General features: G+C 38.1%; 2 protein-coding genes across 2 annotated transcripts; one reads left to right on the top strand and one right to left on the bottom strand.

The window, feature by feature from the left end:
• The first annotated feature begins 542 nt into the window (after positions 1–542).
• LOC121509165 (high choriolytic enzyme 1-like) lies at positions 543–8,410 on the top strand. Its single transcript, XM_041786413.1, has 10 exons — positions 543–681; positions 841–868; positions 957–1,022; positions 1,249–1,401; positions 1,983–2,100; positions 2,219–2,397; positions 3,536–3,617; positions 5,400–5,524; positions 7,829–7,898; positions 8,282–8,410. Exons 1-9 carry the CDS (start codon positions 619–621, stop codon positions 7,894–7,896), a joined length of 882 nt encoding a protein of 293 aa, XP_041642347.1. The 5' UTR covers positions 543–618; the 3' UTR covers positions 7,897–7,898; positions 8,282–8,410.
• A 666-nt stretch (positions 8,411–9,076) lies between these two features.
• On the bottom strand, positions 9,077–11,941 carry LOC121509197 (U2 snRNP-associated SURP motif-containing protein-like). The gene is made up of 3 exons (XM_041786426.1): positions 11,830–11,941; positions 10,832–10,975; positions 9,077–10,390 (listed from the first exon to the last, which is right to left on the bottom strand). Exons 1-3 carry the CDS (start codon positions 11,909–11,911, stop codon positions 10,107–10,109), a joined length of 510 nt encoding a protein of 169 aa, XP_041642360.1. The 5' UTR covers positions 11,912–11,941; the 3' UTR covers positions 9,077–10,106.
• Positions 11,942–19,796: the final 7,855 nt, after the last annotated feature.

Below are 19,796 nucleotides of genomic sequence, written 5' to 3'. Positions count from 1 at the left end.
AAAGAACTTTTCTGCACACCAAGACACTCTGTGCGGGTGCATGGTTGTGCCTTTGGAGTCGCTGCATGTAAATATAAAAGAAAAAATGTTTTTTTTTTTATTGTTTGTCAGTTTTGTTGTAAATCTGAGTTGGCTGGACTGTAAAATCTGTTAACCTTAAGCCAGTGGTTCTCAAAGTGGGCCATGGTTAGGTTTTATGTTAAGGTACACAAAAAAGGAATTTCTTTGTTTGCAAAAATATTTTCATCTGCCAAAGGGGCCTGACAGAAAACATTTGGGAACCCCTGCGTTAAGCTTTCATAGACATAAATAAAAGATGACTACATGAAGATATGAACACCAGATTTGGACTGAAAACAAATTCAGATCTGGGTGATGAGTGTCTCTGTGCTGAATGCTCCTGTCTGCGGGGAACAAACAGACAAAGCCACATCATGACACAATCCTCGGTCCGTTTTTGAGAAATAACCTCCTCTTTCTGCTGAAGCTGGGTTTGTCAATAAGTCTTGGTCAGCTGTTCGCCATATGAGGATGAAGGTCGGTCTGCCTTCCCACATATATAAAATGAAACCCTCCTGTTTCAGCAGACTTCATCGTGGTGTCGTCCATTAAACTACCATGATGCTCCAGGCTGCTGTACTGAGCGTCCTCCTCTGCTCTGTCCACGCTTTTGTCCTACCAGTAAGCATTTACATTAATTTTAATCAGCACTGCATGGTATGTTTATTTGTTTTTGGATGAACTGATGAAGATTTTCTAACATTAGACACAATTTAAAAGCTGTAAAAGCAGACTTAACTTACAGAAAAACCTTTTCAACCATTGTGTTTCTTTTCTCAGACTTCTTTTGATCAGACTGAGTCCTCTGGTGAGTCATGGCTGCTCCTCACAGAAATATTTAGCTAATATCTCACACTGTTGAACCCATACATAAACATGCTCTTTGTTCTCTGCAGGAAACAGCATTGACGATGACAAGTTCAGTATCTCTACACGTCTAGAGAGGGCAAATCGTAACATTGGTATGTTTATTTTTTATTTATGTTTATTTCCTCAGCAGCTGTAGCATGCATGAAGTCTAGGGACATTTTTGCAGCAAATAATCAACAGCTGAGACCTAGATTAGTCAAAAAGTATAACGATAGAATGATCAAATAGTTAAAGCTTCCGTTACACAGGAGTGAAAATCAGATATTCTGTCTAATGTGATTGATTACACATCAGTCAACATCACGCTGTCTCTTTCAGGAAAAAACCCGGATGACTCTTTCGAGGTCTATGGAGACATTGCCGTACCTACGGGTCTACAGAACGCTGATCCCTGCACAAGAAGAGGTTGCCTGTGGCCCAAAGCAAGAGATGGGAACGTCTACATACCGTACCGCATCAGCCAACAGTACTGTGAGTTTTACTGAGCATGCTTACAGTAGCGCATTTTTGGTTACATTAGAAATACCATCAGAAGCTGTAGTGGCAAGACGTCCATAGAAGTAATCCAATAAAAGGGTTAGAGCAAACTGAAAGACAACTAATTTACACCAGAGCAGGATCATTAAGTGACAAATGGTGCTGGAACTGCAGTCCCAGATTTAGGGGAACGTGCCATAAATCCAAGGACATTAGGGGTGGGAGGAAAAAATAGTAAAAAATAGTCACCAAAATGAACACTGCACTAGATGCCACTTCTTAATCTCTCTGTTTCTCAAAATTTATGTGAAGCTGTTCAGACAAATCAACAAAACACAGCCTCTAGAAATGAGAATGAAGTCAATCCTACTGTTTTTTTTAGTTTGTTCTGGATTTAAAAAAATAATTCATTTTTTGTATGATAGAAAATAAGAGCTTGGAGAACAAAGATGGAACAAAGATGGAAATATATGAGATGTAGTGGTTCTACAGAATTGTTTAGATGCCTTTTCACGTGATGTCAGTTGGGTTTGATATCTAAAAAAACAAATACGATGTTTTCGTTCCCTGTAAAGCTACCAGAGAGAGAAACATCATCCTCCAGGGTTTGAGGTCCTTCTCTCAGTCCACCTGCATCCGCTTCACCCCCGAGAACCAACAGGAGGACTTTGTGAACATCATATCTGACAACGGGTAAGAACCACACGGTGGTCACAGCCAACAGACGCTGCAAACGCAGAGCTGGTTTCTACAGTATGAGCCCTTTAAAGATGTTTTACTGTTTGCTAGATTCACTTTCTCTCTCTTCCAGGTGCTACTCATTTATTGGGCGTCAGGGTAGAGGCCAGACCGTGTCTTTAATGCGCCGAGGCTGTGTTTTCTTTGAGATTGTCCAACACGAGCTGCTCCACGCCTTGGGCTTTAACCATGAGCAGACCCGGTCTGACAGGGACCGGCATGTTCGCATCCTGCTGGAGAATGTCCAACCTGGTGAGTCTGAACATTTTTAAAAAAGTTAAATAAAGATTTATTTTAATGAATGGCTGTCTAGAACAGTGGTTCTCAACCTTGGGGTTGACCCCATTGGGGGTCGCGAGACACTGAGAGGGGGTCACCATATGCTTTAAAAAAAATCTAAGAATATTTTTTAAATTACACTGTTGCCACTTTACACCAATTTTACCAAATTTTAACCCTTTTTCATCTTGTTTTAACACCAAATTTGCCAATTTTAGCACATTTTTGCCACTCAGACCTCCTTTTTGTCAATTTTATACCCTTTCCATCACTAATTTCTGCCTTTTTTGACACTTCTAAACCAATTCTTGCCACTTTCTGCCTATTGTTGCCACTGTTAACCACTTGTTACACTCCTTTTTTGCCCATTTTAACCACAGTTATCCCATTTTTGCCAGTTCATATCAATTTTTCATCCCATTCCACCTAATTTCCCTCAATTTTTTGCACTTTAAAGTCATTTCAGCCACTTTTTAATCCACTTTTACCACTTTTTGTGCCCATTCTTGCCAATTGAATCAATTTTTCGGTTATTTTTTGGCCACTTTAATACATTTTTTTCTGCCACTTTTTCCCTTTCATGTTCTTTAAAAATCCAATTTCAATACCTTTTCCACCATTTTTTGCAATTATTCACTAACTTAAGCAATTTTTCACCCATCTTAAATAATGTTTTTAACAAAAGTTATTTAAGAAGGTTATTTACTACATGAATGAACAGAAAGAGATATTTTTTCTCTGATAAAAGTGGTTATTATTTAGGTCAAATATAAATTGTGGTTTCCACAGCTTAACTTCCCAATGGATCATGATTTTGCTGACCCCCAGTTTGGCTGGGTCTCAGAAACCTCCCCCTTTATCCCTGCTTATGGACTGCCTTGTCTGCACTTGAATATTCTAGAATGTGCATGGCTGTGTTCAACCACCTTCAGGTACAGCGGGGATCCCCGGTCTCTGGCACCTTTATTTTGGGGGTCTGGGGCTGAAAATGTTAAGAACCAGTGGTCTAGAAAAAAGAGTGATCAAAGTGTTTTAACAACTGTTTGGTTCAGCCCGTTTTAATATCGATGAAAAAGAGGAGGAATGTAACTATGTTTTTGATCTCTTACAGGAACAGAGTACAACTTCAGGAGAATCAGAACGATCAACCTGAACACTTCCTATGACTACAACTCTGTCATGCATTATTCAAGGTAATGTCTGTGTAAACAAACAGCGGATTTACGACAGACAAAAACAGAAAAAAAAGCAAGAATCTGTTATGATAAGGATTGCTCAGTCAGCAGTTTTACCGCATCTTCTCATTTCCATTAATTATGAGCATGTTTTACTCTCTCTTGTTGAATAAGCCCCAAAGGGCCAGTTTGCTTCACAGATAACACAGAAACTATGGGGAAAAACAGGCGAACATTTAAAACACAACCCCAGTACCAGAAAAGCTGGGTCACCGTGTAAAATGTAGATAAAAACAGAGGACACTGATTGTCAAATCTCATAAATCTATATTTGCGTAGCATCCCCTCTTCTTTTGACAACAGTCTGTAAACCTCTGGGAAGTGAGGAGACCAGTTGATGGGAGAGGAATGTTGTCCCATTCTTGTCTGATTTAGGATTCTAGTGCTGGGTTTTCTTTGTTGGATTTTTCCTTTTGTGATGCTCCAAATGTTTTCTATTGGTGAAAGGTCTGGACTGCAGGCAGACCAGTTCAGGACCTGGATTCTTCTTTTACCACATCCATGCTGTTGCGATGGATGTGGTATGTGGTTTAGCATTGTCTTGCTGAAATAGTCAAGGCCTTCCCTGACAGAGACGTTGTCTGGATGGGAGCATAATGTTGCTCTAAAGCCTCTCTCTCTACTTTTCAGCATTGATAGTTCTTTTCCAGATGTTAGAGCTGCCCACGCCATAGGCACTAATGCAACCCCATACCATCAGAGATGCAGGCTTCAGAACTGAGCCAGGAGAACAAGCTGGATGCTCCCTCTCCTCTTGTTTCCTCTGACCACAGAACAGTTTTCCATGTTTCCTCAGTCCATGTTAAATGAGCTTTGGTCCAGAGAAGACGGTGGTGTTTCTGGATCCTGTTCACATATGGCTTCTTCTCTCCATGATCCAGCTTTAACTGTCATTGGTGGATGGCACGGCCATGGCCAGAAGTGTTCCTGAGCCCATGCAGTGATTTTAGTACAGAATCATGCCTGTCTTTAATGCAGTGGCCCCTGAGGGCCCCTTCAGCCTTGTCCCTGCGCTCAGAGATTTCTCCAGACTCTCTGAATCTCATGTCATCTCAGTCATACTACTGACCTGTTGACAATCAAGCTAATTAGATACAAAATGCTCCTCCAGCTGTTTTTCAGTAGTATCACTTACTTTTCCAGCCCTTTGTTGCTCTGTCCTTACTTTGTTTGAGATGTTTTGTTGCCATAATATTATTTTCATGAAATTGTAAAATGTCTCAGTCTGTCTCATCTGATATGTTCTATTGTGTATAAAATATGGTTATCCATTGCGTTCTGATTTAATTTACTTTTTAAACAGTAGCCCAACTTTTTTGGAATTGGAGTTGTATATCGAGGGGAAAATGAAATTTTAAATGCTTTTAGAAGTTTCAACACTGTGTTCAGCCCTCTTCTTCTGCTGTTTTTTCAATTCTTCATGTATTGCACCACCTTCTGTTCAAACTTCTGAAAGTTTTGAGAAACCTTTAGATGGAAACCTCCCTAAAGGGTCTGGGATCCCAAAATCTTGAAGAAATGTTGGTTTGAAGCTAACAGAATGACAAAGACCAAAAACTGATCCAGAAGAAGAGCAATAGAACTTACTCTTATCCAGGGAAACAACACAGACAAAAATCTACATTTGGCATGCTCACCTGTACTGTCTTGCTCACACACAGGAAAAAACTTGACAAGAGAGCATTTCTTAGGTTCTTTAGGGTAGATGGTTCTTTAATTCCTGCTGTGTTTGCCCTGTAGGTTCGCCTTCTCTCGTAACGGGCAGCCGACCATCATTCCTGTCCCAGACCCCAATGTTGCGATTGGCAGAGCCAGCCAGATGAGTTCCAATGACATCCTGCGGGTGAACCGCCTCTATCGCTGCAGTAAGTTACATTTTTTTTCTTTGTTTTAAGATTTATTTTTGGGAATTTTTGTGCCTTTATTAGACAGAGGAGGACAGTGGATAGAGTCAGAAACAGGGTCAAGAGTGGGGGAGAGACATGCCGTAAGGGGCTGGAGGCCGGATTCGAACCCGGGCCGCCCGCATACATGGGGAGCGCCTATAACCACCAGGCCACCTGCTCCCCAGTAAGTTACATTTAAACCCATGTGAGCTGTTACGGGCCAGACTTCATGACTGTCTGTGTAAAAGCCTCTTCTGTTTCATAAATCACATCAGGTTTCAAACTAATAGAGAAATAATTATCTACTATCCCGGGTTACTTTGGAAAGAACTGAAATGGAAAGTGCAGATATAAAAATCAAACTCCAATGTTTGGAAATGGTTTTGTTTTTGTATCAAAACTTTTGTTAAAATATTTTTTTTTAGCAAAAAAAAACAGTCCTCTTAGTCACAGGGAGCCAAAACAGTTTTGTATAAAGCAGGACTTAACCTCTGGTTTCCTGCTTAAAGAAAAATCAATCCCACCTTATGCCAGTGATGACCAGAGTGGGCTCTGAAGTGATGACAGGAAAGCTGAACTAAAGCCTGATGTGATAGTTAACAAAGCACGGCAAGTTTTGATAACTTCAAATTAAATGTAGAGCTACCAATAAATACACACTAGCGGTCACAATGACGTTTCAGGATGAAATGTTAGATTCTGACAGGAGTATTATTCTTCCTGACTACCGTTCTGTTTTTTATGGACATTGAATCCATCCTGTACCACCAGTAAGCTAAAAAGCATTCATAAGTGTATTTTGGTCCAAATGGCCTGGCCCTTGGTGCATGTGGATGACTAACTCTTCGGCCTCAGTATCTTCCTCAGGTTTTTCTTAAATGCGCTCTTAAAGTTTCACAGAGACACCTATGAGGGATTCACAACACATTCTTCAACTGCTGGATATTTCTTTAAATTGGATCTTATCTTAACTAAGGAGTATAGGGCTGCACAGTGGCGTATGGTTAGTGCTGTTGCCTCACAGCAAGAAGCTTTCTGGTAACCAGGGTTAACCCCGCCCCTCGCCCAATGACAGCTGGGATTGGCTCCAGCCCCTGCGACCCCCAATGAGAAAGCAGTGTAGAAAATGGAGGGATAATAGAAGTATGTAGTTAGCTATACTTAATCCATCCAAACTTATCCAGTGTAATCCAGGGGTTCTCAACCTAGGGGTCGGGACTCTATTGGGGGTCACGAGACACTGAGAGGGGGTCTCCAGATGCCTTGAAAAACAAAGAATATTTTTAAAATGACACTGTTGCCACTTTACACCAATTTAGACAAATGTTAAACTGTTTTCATCACTTTTTTACACCAATTTGGCCAATTTTAACACATTTTTGCCACCTAAAACCTATTTTTTTGTCAGTTTTAAACCCTTTCCACCACTTTTTTTCTGCCTGTTTTTGCCACGTCTAAACCAAATCTTAGCACTCTTCACCTATTGTTCGCTCTGTTAACTCATCATGGCCACATTTAACCCCTCTTTACCACTTTTTACACCACATTTCTGCCTATTTCTGCTTCAGCTAACCCTTTCTTGCCAGTTTATATCAATTTTTCATCCCATTTCACCAAATTTCCACCTAGCTTTGCAACTTTTAACTAATTTCAGCCACTTTTTAATCCCCTTTTACCACTCAATATACCCTTCTTTGCCACTTTAACCAATTTTTGCCATTTTTTGGTTATTTTTTTGCCACTTTTATCTAGCAATCTAGCAATTTTTTTCTTGGCACTTCTAACCCATTTCTGCTACTTTTAAGATCCAATTTCACCACCTTTTCCACCATTTTCTGCAATTATGAACTCATCTTAGCTACTTTTAACTTATTTTAATTGTTTTTAACAAAAGGATTTACATTTTTAAGAGGGCTACTCACTACACAAATGAATGAAAACCATTTTTGCTTCTTTGACAAAAGGGGTTATTATTCAGATTAAATATAAAATACCACAGCCTAACTTTACAGTGGACCATGATTTTGCTGGCCCCTAGTTTGGCTGGGGGCCCGTGCGATAGGGCAACTTCAAGCTCCCCGATTTCCCCCCTAATGTACGGCCTTGTCTGCACATGACTGTTCTAGAATGTGCATGGCTGTGTTCAACCAGGTACAGCGGGGGTCCTCGGTCTCTGGCACCTTTATTTTGGGGGTCGCGGGCTGAAAAGGTTGAGAACCAGTGGTATAATCAATGCTTTTATTTATTCATTTATTAATATTCTTATCGTCTTTTTGAACACAGATCAAACGGCTACCGGAGCTCCTCTCCCAGTGGACCCAGAACTTGAACCGAAAGATCTTTTCCTCTAGAGGTAAAGTTTTTGTATTTTTCCTGTTTTTTTTATTAGATTTTATCAGTGTTTTTTAAAGTGATTTAGTCTGACACAAATGATAATGACTATTCGAGATTTTTTTATTTTCATAGCATTCTCTGATGACATAAAATCTTCTTTCCAATGCTTTATGAGACGGCTACCCTTTTAAACCAATATGCAAAACCTCCAGGGAATCAAAAAATACAGAAATGTGAATGGGAATGTAAATGTATGGCTACAAAGGAGGAGGGGTAAAACAAAGAAGACACTTTTAATTTTACAACCAATAGATGTCTGCCTATGTTTTTACATCTGTTTGGGCCTGGAGCCCATGGACTGGAATAATCTAATTTATTTAATGTTTTCTGTCTTTTTTTCAGGAAATGAAGAGAAAATTGCAGAATGTGGCAACGGATCACCTTGCAGAGCTAAATACAGTATAACCCACTGGCTTCATTTGCTTTCATTAATGTGATTAAATGCTGCAAAATAAAATGTGCCTGATAACATGACAGCAGTTCATCCAAATACCTGTTGTTTCTGGCCTGAGATTTAGTACTAACAGTGAATCTGCTCTGACTTCATGTTGGCAACACTTCATATTAAGGTCCTTGTTATAAGCATTAATAAGGCCCTTATAAGATGCTTATTAACATTATTATGTTTTTATAAGACTATATAAGCATTAATAATGTCATTATAAGGTAACTGATATCAGACTATAAGACATTATAAAAACTTAGTTCATAGGAAATAAGGCCCTTATAAGATGCTTATTAACATTATTATGTTTTTATAAGACTATGTAAGCATTAATAATGGCATTGTAACATAGTTAATATCAGACTATCAGACAGTCAAAAGAACTTGTAAGAAACTTAACCCACCCACTGTGTCTTTGTCATGTTTGCTTTATCAATATTAAAGTATACTTTTGTGCTCATCTATTATAAGTTAACTAGGCACTTGTTAACAGTTAATTATGTTATTTGCAGCTACCGGAGAGAGAACAATGCCTTATTAAGGCTAATAAATCTGTTATTATGCATTTATTAATTGTTAACAATGATTTTCACAACTTCCACATCTGGAATGAACACTACATGTGGTCAAGGTTGATAAAATGGTTAGAAAAAATACATAATAATACAAATGTTTCAACAGTGAAGCCCAAACTTGCCATTTATTGCTGTGGCTGTCAAAGAAAAGGACATTTTACTAAAAATGTATAAAAGTCAACTAAAACAGGCATTGTGGGAAAAAATAAACAAGGAGTACACCTCAAGCACCTTTAAACATTAAAGACATTATACAAAACATCAATAAACACAAAAAAAGTGCAATTTTGTAAAGTGCAACATAAAACTGAGGGTGATTTGTTTTAAAAAATTAAATGTATAAACGTCATCTAAAATAGGCATTTGGGAAAAAAGAGTTCACCTTCTAGCACCTTCAAACATTAAGGCATATTATACAAAACATCAATAAACACAAAAAGTGCAATTCTGTAAAGTGCAACAGAACACTGAGGTGGATTTGTTTTTTAAAATTCCACAGAACATTTAACATTTAAACATTTCACAAAGCAACCGCTCTTTTGCTTTTTAAACATGGTCCATTAGCTTCAAAAGCTATTCAATAGTTCCCCTTACCAACGGGCAACAGTTTCCCTGATTTCATAAGTGCCGTAACTGTATTGGCAATATCTGGATGGCATCAAGACATTTCCCCGCAAAATCACCAAGCTTGTGCTTTCTTGTATGCTGATCTTTCAACTCTGCAAACTTTTCTGAGGCAGCAATGTAAAGCTCTGCAATTGGTGCATTCAAGGCAATTGTGTTGCGATCCACTCCCACTATTTTGCAAGCAGCAATGATGCTATGCTTCTTCTTGTAGACCTTCAACACTTTTCGGTAACGTGCAATTACCTCATCTCAAGAAGAAAGAGAGTAGATATAAGTATCAGTGACAGAAATGATCGTCCATTCAACAACCTTAAACCATTCATGATGTAAACTAACTATGCACACTAATATCATTCAGCAGGCATAGCCTAACAGTCACAACAGTGTCCCAGCCTAATTTGCACATAGTTGGACTACATAAAGCATCATCTTTATTCAAACTGACAACATTAAGTGACACTCAAAAATAAATAGTCAGTAACTATCTTCTATCTTCTATCTTAGTTTTAATTTACATAAATTACCCCTTAAAACTCCTTCTGATCTTTTTGCTTCCTCTCTCCCTTGTTCCTTTCTTTCCCTTCTTCTTCTTCATGTTCTTTTTTGACCTCTTCGTCTTCTGCTTCTTCTTGTTGCCATCATCTGAGGTTGGAGAGCTTGAGGAAACTGAGGAGTCTGAGGAGGGGTCAGTAGAGAATGAGTAACTTGACTCAGACAATCCAGAAAAATCAGAAGCTGTTGCAGCTGATGCCTCAGGGGATGGCTCGTCATTTCTCATGTCTGTTGTTGGTTGGTTTCTTGATGCTATGTAAAGACAACACAATGAAATATTGACCACAATAGATGGTTAGGAGACAGGTCAAAATAAAGCTTTAAGCAGTTTAGAACTAGATTGTGTTGTGTACTACTGTACTATTACAGTGGTGTCCCTGATGTTTAGGACACAAAATATACACATTTATTTACACGTTTGTGAGATGAAATATACTTTTAGTGTCCCCTAGGGTATTTTTTTTTCTTTGGTTCAGCATGGCATAACAACATAAGAGTAGTCATATCATTGTCACAGGTTAAAAAGGACAAAGTAAAAGATTAAAATTATATGGCAGTGTATACATTCATTTATACATAAGATAAATTTAGTTAAAAAATACATATAACCAATAAAATCACCATTATTTGTGTAACAAAATACATAAACATAATACTCAACATATTGGTGAAAAACAGTAATTATTGACTTACCCTGCGACAGTTGTTCTTTTAAGAAATCTCTCTCTTTGGTTAGCTCTTTGATCAAGTCTTCCTGACATGTTATTTTCATTTTAGCCAGCTCCAGCTCATGTTTGTACTTCTGGAGTTTGGCAGTGGGGGCCATTTGGGCAGCACCTGACATTTGCACAGAAGTAACAATTCAAATTAATACTAGTCATAGATTATGCCTTCCAGGGGTCCAGGAGGGGTGTATAAAGGTGCAATTAAAGACAATGATAAAAATCATAACACAAACCAAATTACATAAAGTTGAAGAGGAATGAAATGCCTGTGCTAGTAAAATAATCCTAACTCACTGAATTCTAATTTCCATGTGGTATTCTTTGTTACAAATGTCAGACATGTGGACATGATACAGGACACTTGATAACATTAAAAACGCTGGTTTCCATGTAGAAATACCTATACAGATAGTAATGGCCATAAAGCATAGCTTATTTTTGTCTCCTGCTATATGCATAGATAACATGATGCAGTTTACCTTGCAGAAATGTGCATCTGTGTAATAATAACATTTATTGAAATATTCTCTGGTACCAGTTTACAGTTGAAATTTTACATTTCCAAGCATTTTAAAGAGAATCCATGTACAGAAATGTGTAATGAACATTTCAGACAGAGCCCAACTAAAGAGAGAAGCTATACATTTCCACAATGTAAACTGCATATATATATTAGCATAGCTGGAGACAAAATTAGTTATGTTTCATAGCAATTAATGATACTATCTGCATAGAGTATTTTAACATGAAAACAGTATTTTTAATATCACTAAGTATCCTTCATCATAGCCACATGCCAGGTGTTTGTAACAAAGAAAACTGTGAAAATCAGTTGAGATTCAATGAGTTTGATTATTTTAATACACAGGAGCGGCAGACTCCAGACTGCCACTGTGCCTCTGTCTAGCTACGTGGCTGGCTGCGTGTTTGAGTTTGCACTAACTAGTTAGTACCAGTTAAACGTACCAGCAGAGTCATCCTCCGTCTCACGTTTCCTCTTGTCAGCTGCTTCTTTTCGAAGTCCAGAACAGGTTTTAATTCTACTCATAGGCGAAGACGTTGGGAGTGGGTCAACTACCTCCATTGTGCACGGTGGGATCAGAATCGCGCTCACGTTGATTCATGTGTGCTAAGTTACCAGCCGCTAACTCAAAACGGAACTTCCGGTTTTAATGTCTGTCTTCAAAATAAAAGCTCCTAAATGAACGATATAGGACACACATGGGAAGCGCGAAAAGAGGTAGAAGAGCTATTCCGGATGTCAACAGAAGCAGAAAAGGAAGCGGCCCGCCAAAAACACCTGAAGGAGAAGGAAGAAGAAAAAGAAGTGACTTTACCAGGATGGCGCTGCAAAACAAACTCACAAAACTTATTTTTGAAGGTAGTTCACCCAGAAAAACCTTAAAGCTAATACCTTCAGGAAAAAAAAAAAAAAAATTGTCATGAAAAAATCAAATGCCACATTTGTCACCTGAGGATGAAGCTGGCAAAGAAGACGGGCAGAGACCATTACAGCTGGTGATAACTTTTTCCTTGGGCTAATGTCAGTTAGTTAGCCTCTAGGTAAGGGTCCTTCAAGAATGTGTGCCTAACAGTGCTGTTGACTATGCAGTTTTGTGCTTATTCATGCATTATTTAGCAGCCATCAGAAATTATGCAAAATGTATTTGGACAATGGATCCTAAACCAACCCATCTGACAGATGCATTTGTAGGTCACAAAGTTAAACCAGCCATCAGCCAAATGCTGGTCAAATATGCAATTGACAAGGACATTTCTTTCATTTACCAGCCCAAAAAACTACAGTCATCTGTTGAATGCCTTGTAAAATTTGAACATTCACATGCCATATGTATGTATAAAGTTAACCGTGATTGATACACAGTAATGATATTTTTTTAAACGTTATCAATAACCTTTTTAATATTTTCACCAATTAAACATTACTGTGTGCTTTTATTAAGGACATGCCAGCGAGTGGTGCACCGAGGGACCAAGACAGTGAAATCAATAAGGGGCAAATCTCTTTTCAACAAGTCCAGGCTTTCACTCTTTCAGTGGATGTAGTTCATTTATAGGTAATACATTTTAAAGTGCTAGATAGTTACTTAGGAAAAGCTTTTTGAAAAAATTAAGTGAACTCATGATGTGTTATGTTTTCTATAGATTTGCACAGGGCCTACATCTCAGACAGGTTGATATGATGGAAGACCATATTGCTGCAAGTACTGCAACCCTCTCCAAGATGGCTAAAAAATTAAGGAAGGGCTGTAGAAGGGCTGTTGAATGAATGGGACGACGCAGAGGACAGCTGATTGGTGGACGGCAGGAAATCATTGTAACTGACGAGAGTCATTTCCGCCATAAGAGAAAGGTGTGTATAGCTGCTGGGGGGGGGACAAAAAAATCGATACACTGAAATATCGCGATACTTCCTGGCGTGATATTGTATCGATATTTTAAAATGCAGTATCGATATTTAATTAATTAGATAATTATTCACTTTGTTGGTGCGGTAGTTTGTGGTGTAATTTCACCCCCTGACCGCTAGTTGGCGGCAGGCATCGCTAGCTGGCAGTTGACTCTTGCCTCTTCTCTCTTGAGACAACGAGATCACACGAGACTTCCGGTCTGCGTGAGCCGGTTGCTTGTACCTACCCAGCAGAGCGACTTCCGCCGCATTCATAGTGGATGTGTGGACTTACTTTGGCTTCCAAAACATTAAAGACCGCACAAACTTAGACAGGAGTTAGACAGTCGTTTGCAAGATATGCCACGCCAGAGTAAAATACTGAGACAACACAACGAATCTACTAGTTAGGCATCATCGCGTTAGCGCTACAGCTAATGGCTAACGTCAACAAACAAGCCCGTTGAAGCTACCGCTGGTCTTTACTCATGCAACCATAATCACAGTCGTATTATTTGTAAGGACCTGTCCCGTGTAGTGTCGTTAAGAATGACGGCTTCGGTAACACAAGAAAGAAATACTGGCCTGTCACGTCATGCCCTCCGCAAAACACAGTCCATTAGTCTTAAAGCTGGACGTGACGATCAGCTCGTCTCCCATAATCTCCCTCCAGAAACATATTATGTGATGACATAAAAAACTGATAAAATATGAAATATAAAGGATTGGAGTACATTCACTCTATAATAATTTATTCCTCCTTTTCATAAAAAAAAAATCACGGTAGCATTTTAATTCAGTGCAACAAATGGGGAAAATCCTCATCTTCAGATTGAACAAAGATAGGTAAAATGCGAGATGATGCAGGACTATTTATTTTTTAAATAGCTTAATTCTACATTGTTAAATTCGATTTTAACTTAAAATTCCATAAGTTATACATATATATACTACACACATATGTATAGACTTTATGCACTTCATATTCAGTATTTAGCTCAGTCTGTGTCAAATTCTGTGAAATTGATACTAAATTGTTGTGAATAAACTGAGAAATCCTGCACTTGACCATTTTATAACTATTTTGTATTCTCTAGTTAGACATATTTTGTGATGTATGGTTATACACATGTGATGCTTATTTTTCCTGATGTAATCTGTAGGCATAATTATCATTCATCTTTTTCACTGGTGTTTAAAAAGCTAACTAAAGATTGCAAAAATCGGCAATATCGTAGAATCGCAATTTAAATCGAATCGGCACCTAAAAGATCGTAAAAAATCGAATCAGGAGAAAAGTGAATCGTCCCAGCCCTAATAGCTGCAAGAAAGGGCTGGCTGTAAATGGTTTGTGGTGCTAAGTGAGTGATTGGTAAAAGTTAAAATACCATCTCAATAAGTGGGCTAGACAGAATTAAGACTCTGTTGGCCTTATATGCTTTTGGTTACTTATACCATAAAGCTTATACACTCAGCCTACTTTCAGATACTTGTGTGTCTACAGGTACTTGAAGTATTCTCGTATTGAACGTTTTGATAGGTTTTGTTCACATATGAATAATAGAATGATGCTCATTGTCGTAATTAACACACAAAAAACTATCACACTAAGTTAGTTTTATTTTCACATAATGTAAAAAAACAGACAGTTTAATATTTACCAGATTAAAAAAGAAATGTGCCGGAGAGTTTAGAAGCCACTAAAGGCTTATCAAGGAACCTTCTCTTGTCAAAACATCAATGAAATGTCACACTAGAACCAGAACTACAAAAGTGAAAATACTTTATCAGGATCATATTTCTTAGATTAAGTTTAGTTCATTGTAGGTCATCATTTAGTTTGCCTGAAAGTTGTTCATTACACCTCATGAGCTATTTCTGTTTCTTTTTCTTTTTTTTGTTTTTTTGCTTTATTGGTCATCATCACAACAGTATGGGAGAGGAAGAATGGGTGGCACTTGGAGAAGACGGAAATGGGTCTTCAGCATGCTTGGTGTGCAGCAGCTGAGGAGCAAGAGAGCAAAGCCGGTGCTGCGCCTTGTAGAAAGAAGAGAACGACAACACCTCGTCCCACTGATTGCACATCATGTGAGGATAGGATCAAACATCATTAGTGATGAATGGCGTGCTTATCGTTCCCTCTCTGCATTCGGCTACAATCATATGACTGTGAATCATTCAAGGTGGTATGTAGATCCCCAAACAGGTGCCCACACACAGCACATAGAAGGAGCCTGGCGTAGCATTAAGGAGCAAGTTTGGAGACAAAGAGGTAATCAAACTGAATCCTTACTGTCTGACCATCTTTGTCTTATTGAGTGGACTGAATGGCTAGGCAGGAAACACAAAGACGGTCCTCTTGGTAGGCTACTACATGACATAGCTAAGAGTTACAGGGTAGGCTACAATGAAGGCTAGAGAGCAGGTGGGAAGTTCCTGGTCTGAATAATGAAGCCAATAAATAAGTGCCTTAAACCTGCATTCTTTCTAATGACCAGCAAGGAGCTACTCCAACTCCAAACAGATTCCTTATGACTTTATGATCTAAAGCACTAGTTACCACACAAGATCTTAAATACGGTAGTCCTCTATTTCTTCATGGCGCGTATTCATGTCTATTCATCATCTTTGCATTGATATTGGTAAACCTACCTCTGTTTTTATGTTACAGTTGCATTATTTTTGTGAGTAGTGATGTTTTATGTCACATTTTCAGAATGTGTTTTATCATATATACTGACCCATTGTAGGCAATGTTTTATAAAATGGTCTCTTGTGACTGCATGTCTGCCTTTCAAGTCCAATTTAAAAAATGATGCTTTTGAAGCTAATGGACCATGTTTAAAGAGCAAAAAAACGGTTGCTTTATAAAATGTTTAAATGTTAAATGTTCCATGGAATTTAAAAAAACAAATCCACCTCAGTTTTGTGTTGCACTTTACAAAATAGTACTTTTTTGTGTTTATTGGTGTTTTGTATAATATGCCTTAATGTTAAAAAGGCACTAAAGGTGTACTCTTGATGTATTTTTTCCCCAAATGCCTGTTTTAGTTGACTTTTATACATTTTTAGTAAAATATCCTTTTCTTTGACAGCCACAGCAATAAATGGCAAGTTTGGGCTTCACTGTTGAAACATTTGTATTATTATGTATTTTTTCTAACCATTTTATCAACCATGACCACATGTAGTGTTCATTTCAGATGTGGAAGTTGTGAAAATCATTGTTAACAATTAATAAATGCATAATAACAGATTTATTAGCCTTAATAAGGCATTGTTCTCGCTTTAGATCCGGTAGCTGCAAATAACATAATTAACTGTTAACAAGTGCCTAGTTAACTTATAATAGATGAGCACAAAAGTATACTTTAATATTGATAAAGCAAACATGACAAAGACACAGTGGGTGGGTTAAGTTTCTTACAAGTTCTTTTGACTGTCTGATAGTCTGATATTAACTATGTTACAATGCCATTATTAACGCTTACATAGTCTTATAAAAACATAATAATGTTAATAAGCATCTTATAAGGACTTATAAGGGCCTTATTAACGCTTATTAATGCTTATTACAAGGACCTTAATATAAAGCGTTACCCATGTTTTTTTCACCATATTGAATCCATGGTCCATGCATACTGCTAAACAACAACAACAGCATTATGTCTGTATGGTTTTGTCCTGAAAGTCCTAAAAAGGTGCTAAATGTAAATTATAGCGGAGCGTTCAGGAGCAGTGGTGGTATTTTACATCTCTTTGGCTGCAGGGAGACACTGATGGGATTAACCAATGTGTGCTGAAAGGGACATGCTGAATAATCATTATTGAGATTGATTAATCGCCATTAATGTGATTCATCTTTACAGCCTCCTTTTTAAGAATAAGCATAAAGATTTCCCCAAGCAGGTCACCAACAGCCTCCACGTTTTCTGTCCATCTCTGACGGCCTTCACGGTCAGAGAGTGAGGAACACAAACAGGTGATCAAACTCAGGACACAGAACAAGATAACACTTCTCTGACCTCCACGAGAAACCCCGACTCAGCACTAACATCATGTCCAGTCACACACACCTGAGAGGAGCTGTCATTCTCAACAGATGGTCAAATAAAACATGACTGCATTATTAACATTATTCAGCTAAAATGTTTTTCTTCATTTGCATTTATGGCTGTGTTTATTAATATTTAGGTTCAGGTTACTGTATTTTTGTACCCATAGCTAGATTTGTTTTGCAGTCAGTGAGATTACAACATCCATTTGGAAACACAGGTCACAGAAGCAACAAGAAACAAACAGGAAAAAATGAAGGTTATTTAAAACCTCCTAAGACATGACAACCCCCCCCCCCCAACACACACACACACACACACACACCCTGACACAACGTGCCATAAACAAAAGTAAAACGTCAAAATGCTCAAGGCTCCATCAATGAAGCAGAAATAGGCAGAACTATTATTAACTAAAAGAGTTTTATAGATGTGCATGTCTTTGTTTACTGATGTATGATGTAGTTATTTTAAGACGTTGCTAGATTTGGGTTTTTGCAGCGTGATAGAATAAAAAAAGATCAAATGCTTTAAAATGAAGAATTCTACATTAAAATAATCAGCTGTGAGTAATGATCAGGCTGCTTTAATTATTTGCCAATTCTAAACTTGGCACAAAAGGTAAGGCAATTTGTGTTTGGTACATTATTTCTTTGTTGTAACAATGCTTCTTGGCAATAAATCTTATACCGTTGGAAAGCCTGTTTCCCTTTTAAATGATGCCACATTTGAAAGGAACATGCAATTGAAGGATGAGCAGCAGAGCTGAGTATGTGGGTTGCGGCCATGAAAAATTTGCCAGATCGTCTCAGCTGATTTTGCTGTTGCTATTGACTCTTGTTTTGAGCTTCTGGTACCCCAGGTGCGGCCAGCACTTGTGAGCATGGGCCCTGCTACAGTGGTCAGTAGTTGTCTGCTTCAAGAATCAGCATGCCACGTTTGACTGATCTGGATAGAGCCGTGAGATAGGGCAACTTCAAGCTGGTGTTCCACAAGCTGGTGTTGCCATAGTACCATCTCCTGAAGGCCAAGTTCCATATATAACGGAAGTAAATTAAGGAAAGGAAAGTAAGGAAATTTGTGTTCGGAGGATTGTTTCTTTGTTGTAACAATGCTTCTTTGGAATTCATCTTATATGGCTGGGAAGCCTGTTTATTTCCTTTTAAAAGGTGCAATGGTTCACAGCAGTGTGTGACCAGGATGGTGACCAGCATGAGGAGGAGGAGCCAGGCTGTTGTGGCTGTGTCTGGTTCCTCCACATGCCACTGAGGCTCCTGTTTGTTTATGAATAAATTGTTTTATTGCCAAAATGTCTTGTTTCTTCAAACTTCAATCATCCAATCCACCAAACACCAAACAACAGTCAGAATCAGCTGTTTGGCATTGGCAGAGAAGATCTGGCAAATTTTTCATTGGCACAACCCACAGACTCAGCTCTGCTGCTCATCCCACAAATGCATGATCCTTACAAATGTGGCTCCATTTAAAAGGGTAATAAACAGGCTTTCCAACAATATAAGATTTATTACCAAGTTTTGTTACAACAAAGAAATAATCTACCAAACAGAAATTTCCTTACTTTTTGTTTTTTATTTACAGCATCAAGTTATTCTCACAACCAAGAGCCAACCCTTGTTAATAAATAAATAAATAAATAGATAAATACATAAATGAATAAATAAAAAATAAATTTAAAAATGAATGAATAAATGAATAAATAAATAAATAAATTAGTTAATAAAGGCCAAACAATGTTTGAAATAAGAGAAAAATCCTTTGCATTTCTTGAATAAATCGAATTTCACTTTTAGATATTGTGTAGTGTATTGAGCAGTGAATTAAATTCCTCCACTAGGGGGCTCTCATCAAAACAATACCAAGGAGGAGCATAGACCAGCTCTGCTCAGTTTACTCTTTTTTTTAAACTGAGCATTGTTTAATAAAAACAGCGTGAGGTGTATTGACTGAATAATAAACTGATATTTTATTTCAGTGATGAATTTAAAATTATGAGGGAGAAAACCTGTAAATAAAACTCCTCCATGTAGCTGATGCTACTCAAGCATGCTGGGATCACTCGCAGAGCAAACCTCTTTAACAGCTTTCCAGGCTCGTCATGAGAAATACAACACTAAATCCCCAACATTGGTTTACAGTTCAGTAGATACAGCTGTATGGAGTGGAGTCTTCAGTGAACAGAGTCCTCGGTTCAAAATAAGGACTCTGATCCGCACAAACGTTTAAGAGGCAGAGGGAAATGGTGACGCACACAGAGATGAGGTGAACTGAAACCAGATATGAAACAAATAATTTCAGTAACAGGACTCTATTACACATAAACAGCATTTCATTATCAGAGTCTCACCTTCATTCACCCTGATCCTAGCTGGTCAAACTGTCACATCAGTGTTTGATTTAGAAATCCAAACACTAAAGACCATAACGCCAGTTTAAAAATGCTCCCTGTC

This window comes from Cheilinus undulatus, linkage group 1, assembly GCF_018320785.1.
Source record: "Cheilinus undulatus linkage group 1, ASM1832078v1, whole genome shotgun sequence".
Taxonomy (NCBI): Eukaryota; Metazoa; Chordata; class Actinopteri; order Labriformes; family Labridae; genus Cheilinus; species Cheilinus undulatus.
The sequence above is the reverse complement of the archived record's forward strand: the minus strand, read 5'-3'. Positions and strand labels throughout refer to the sequence as shown.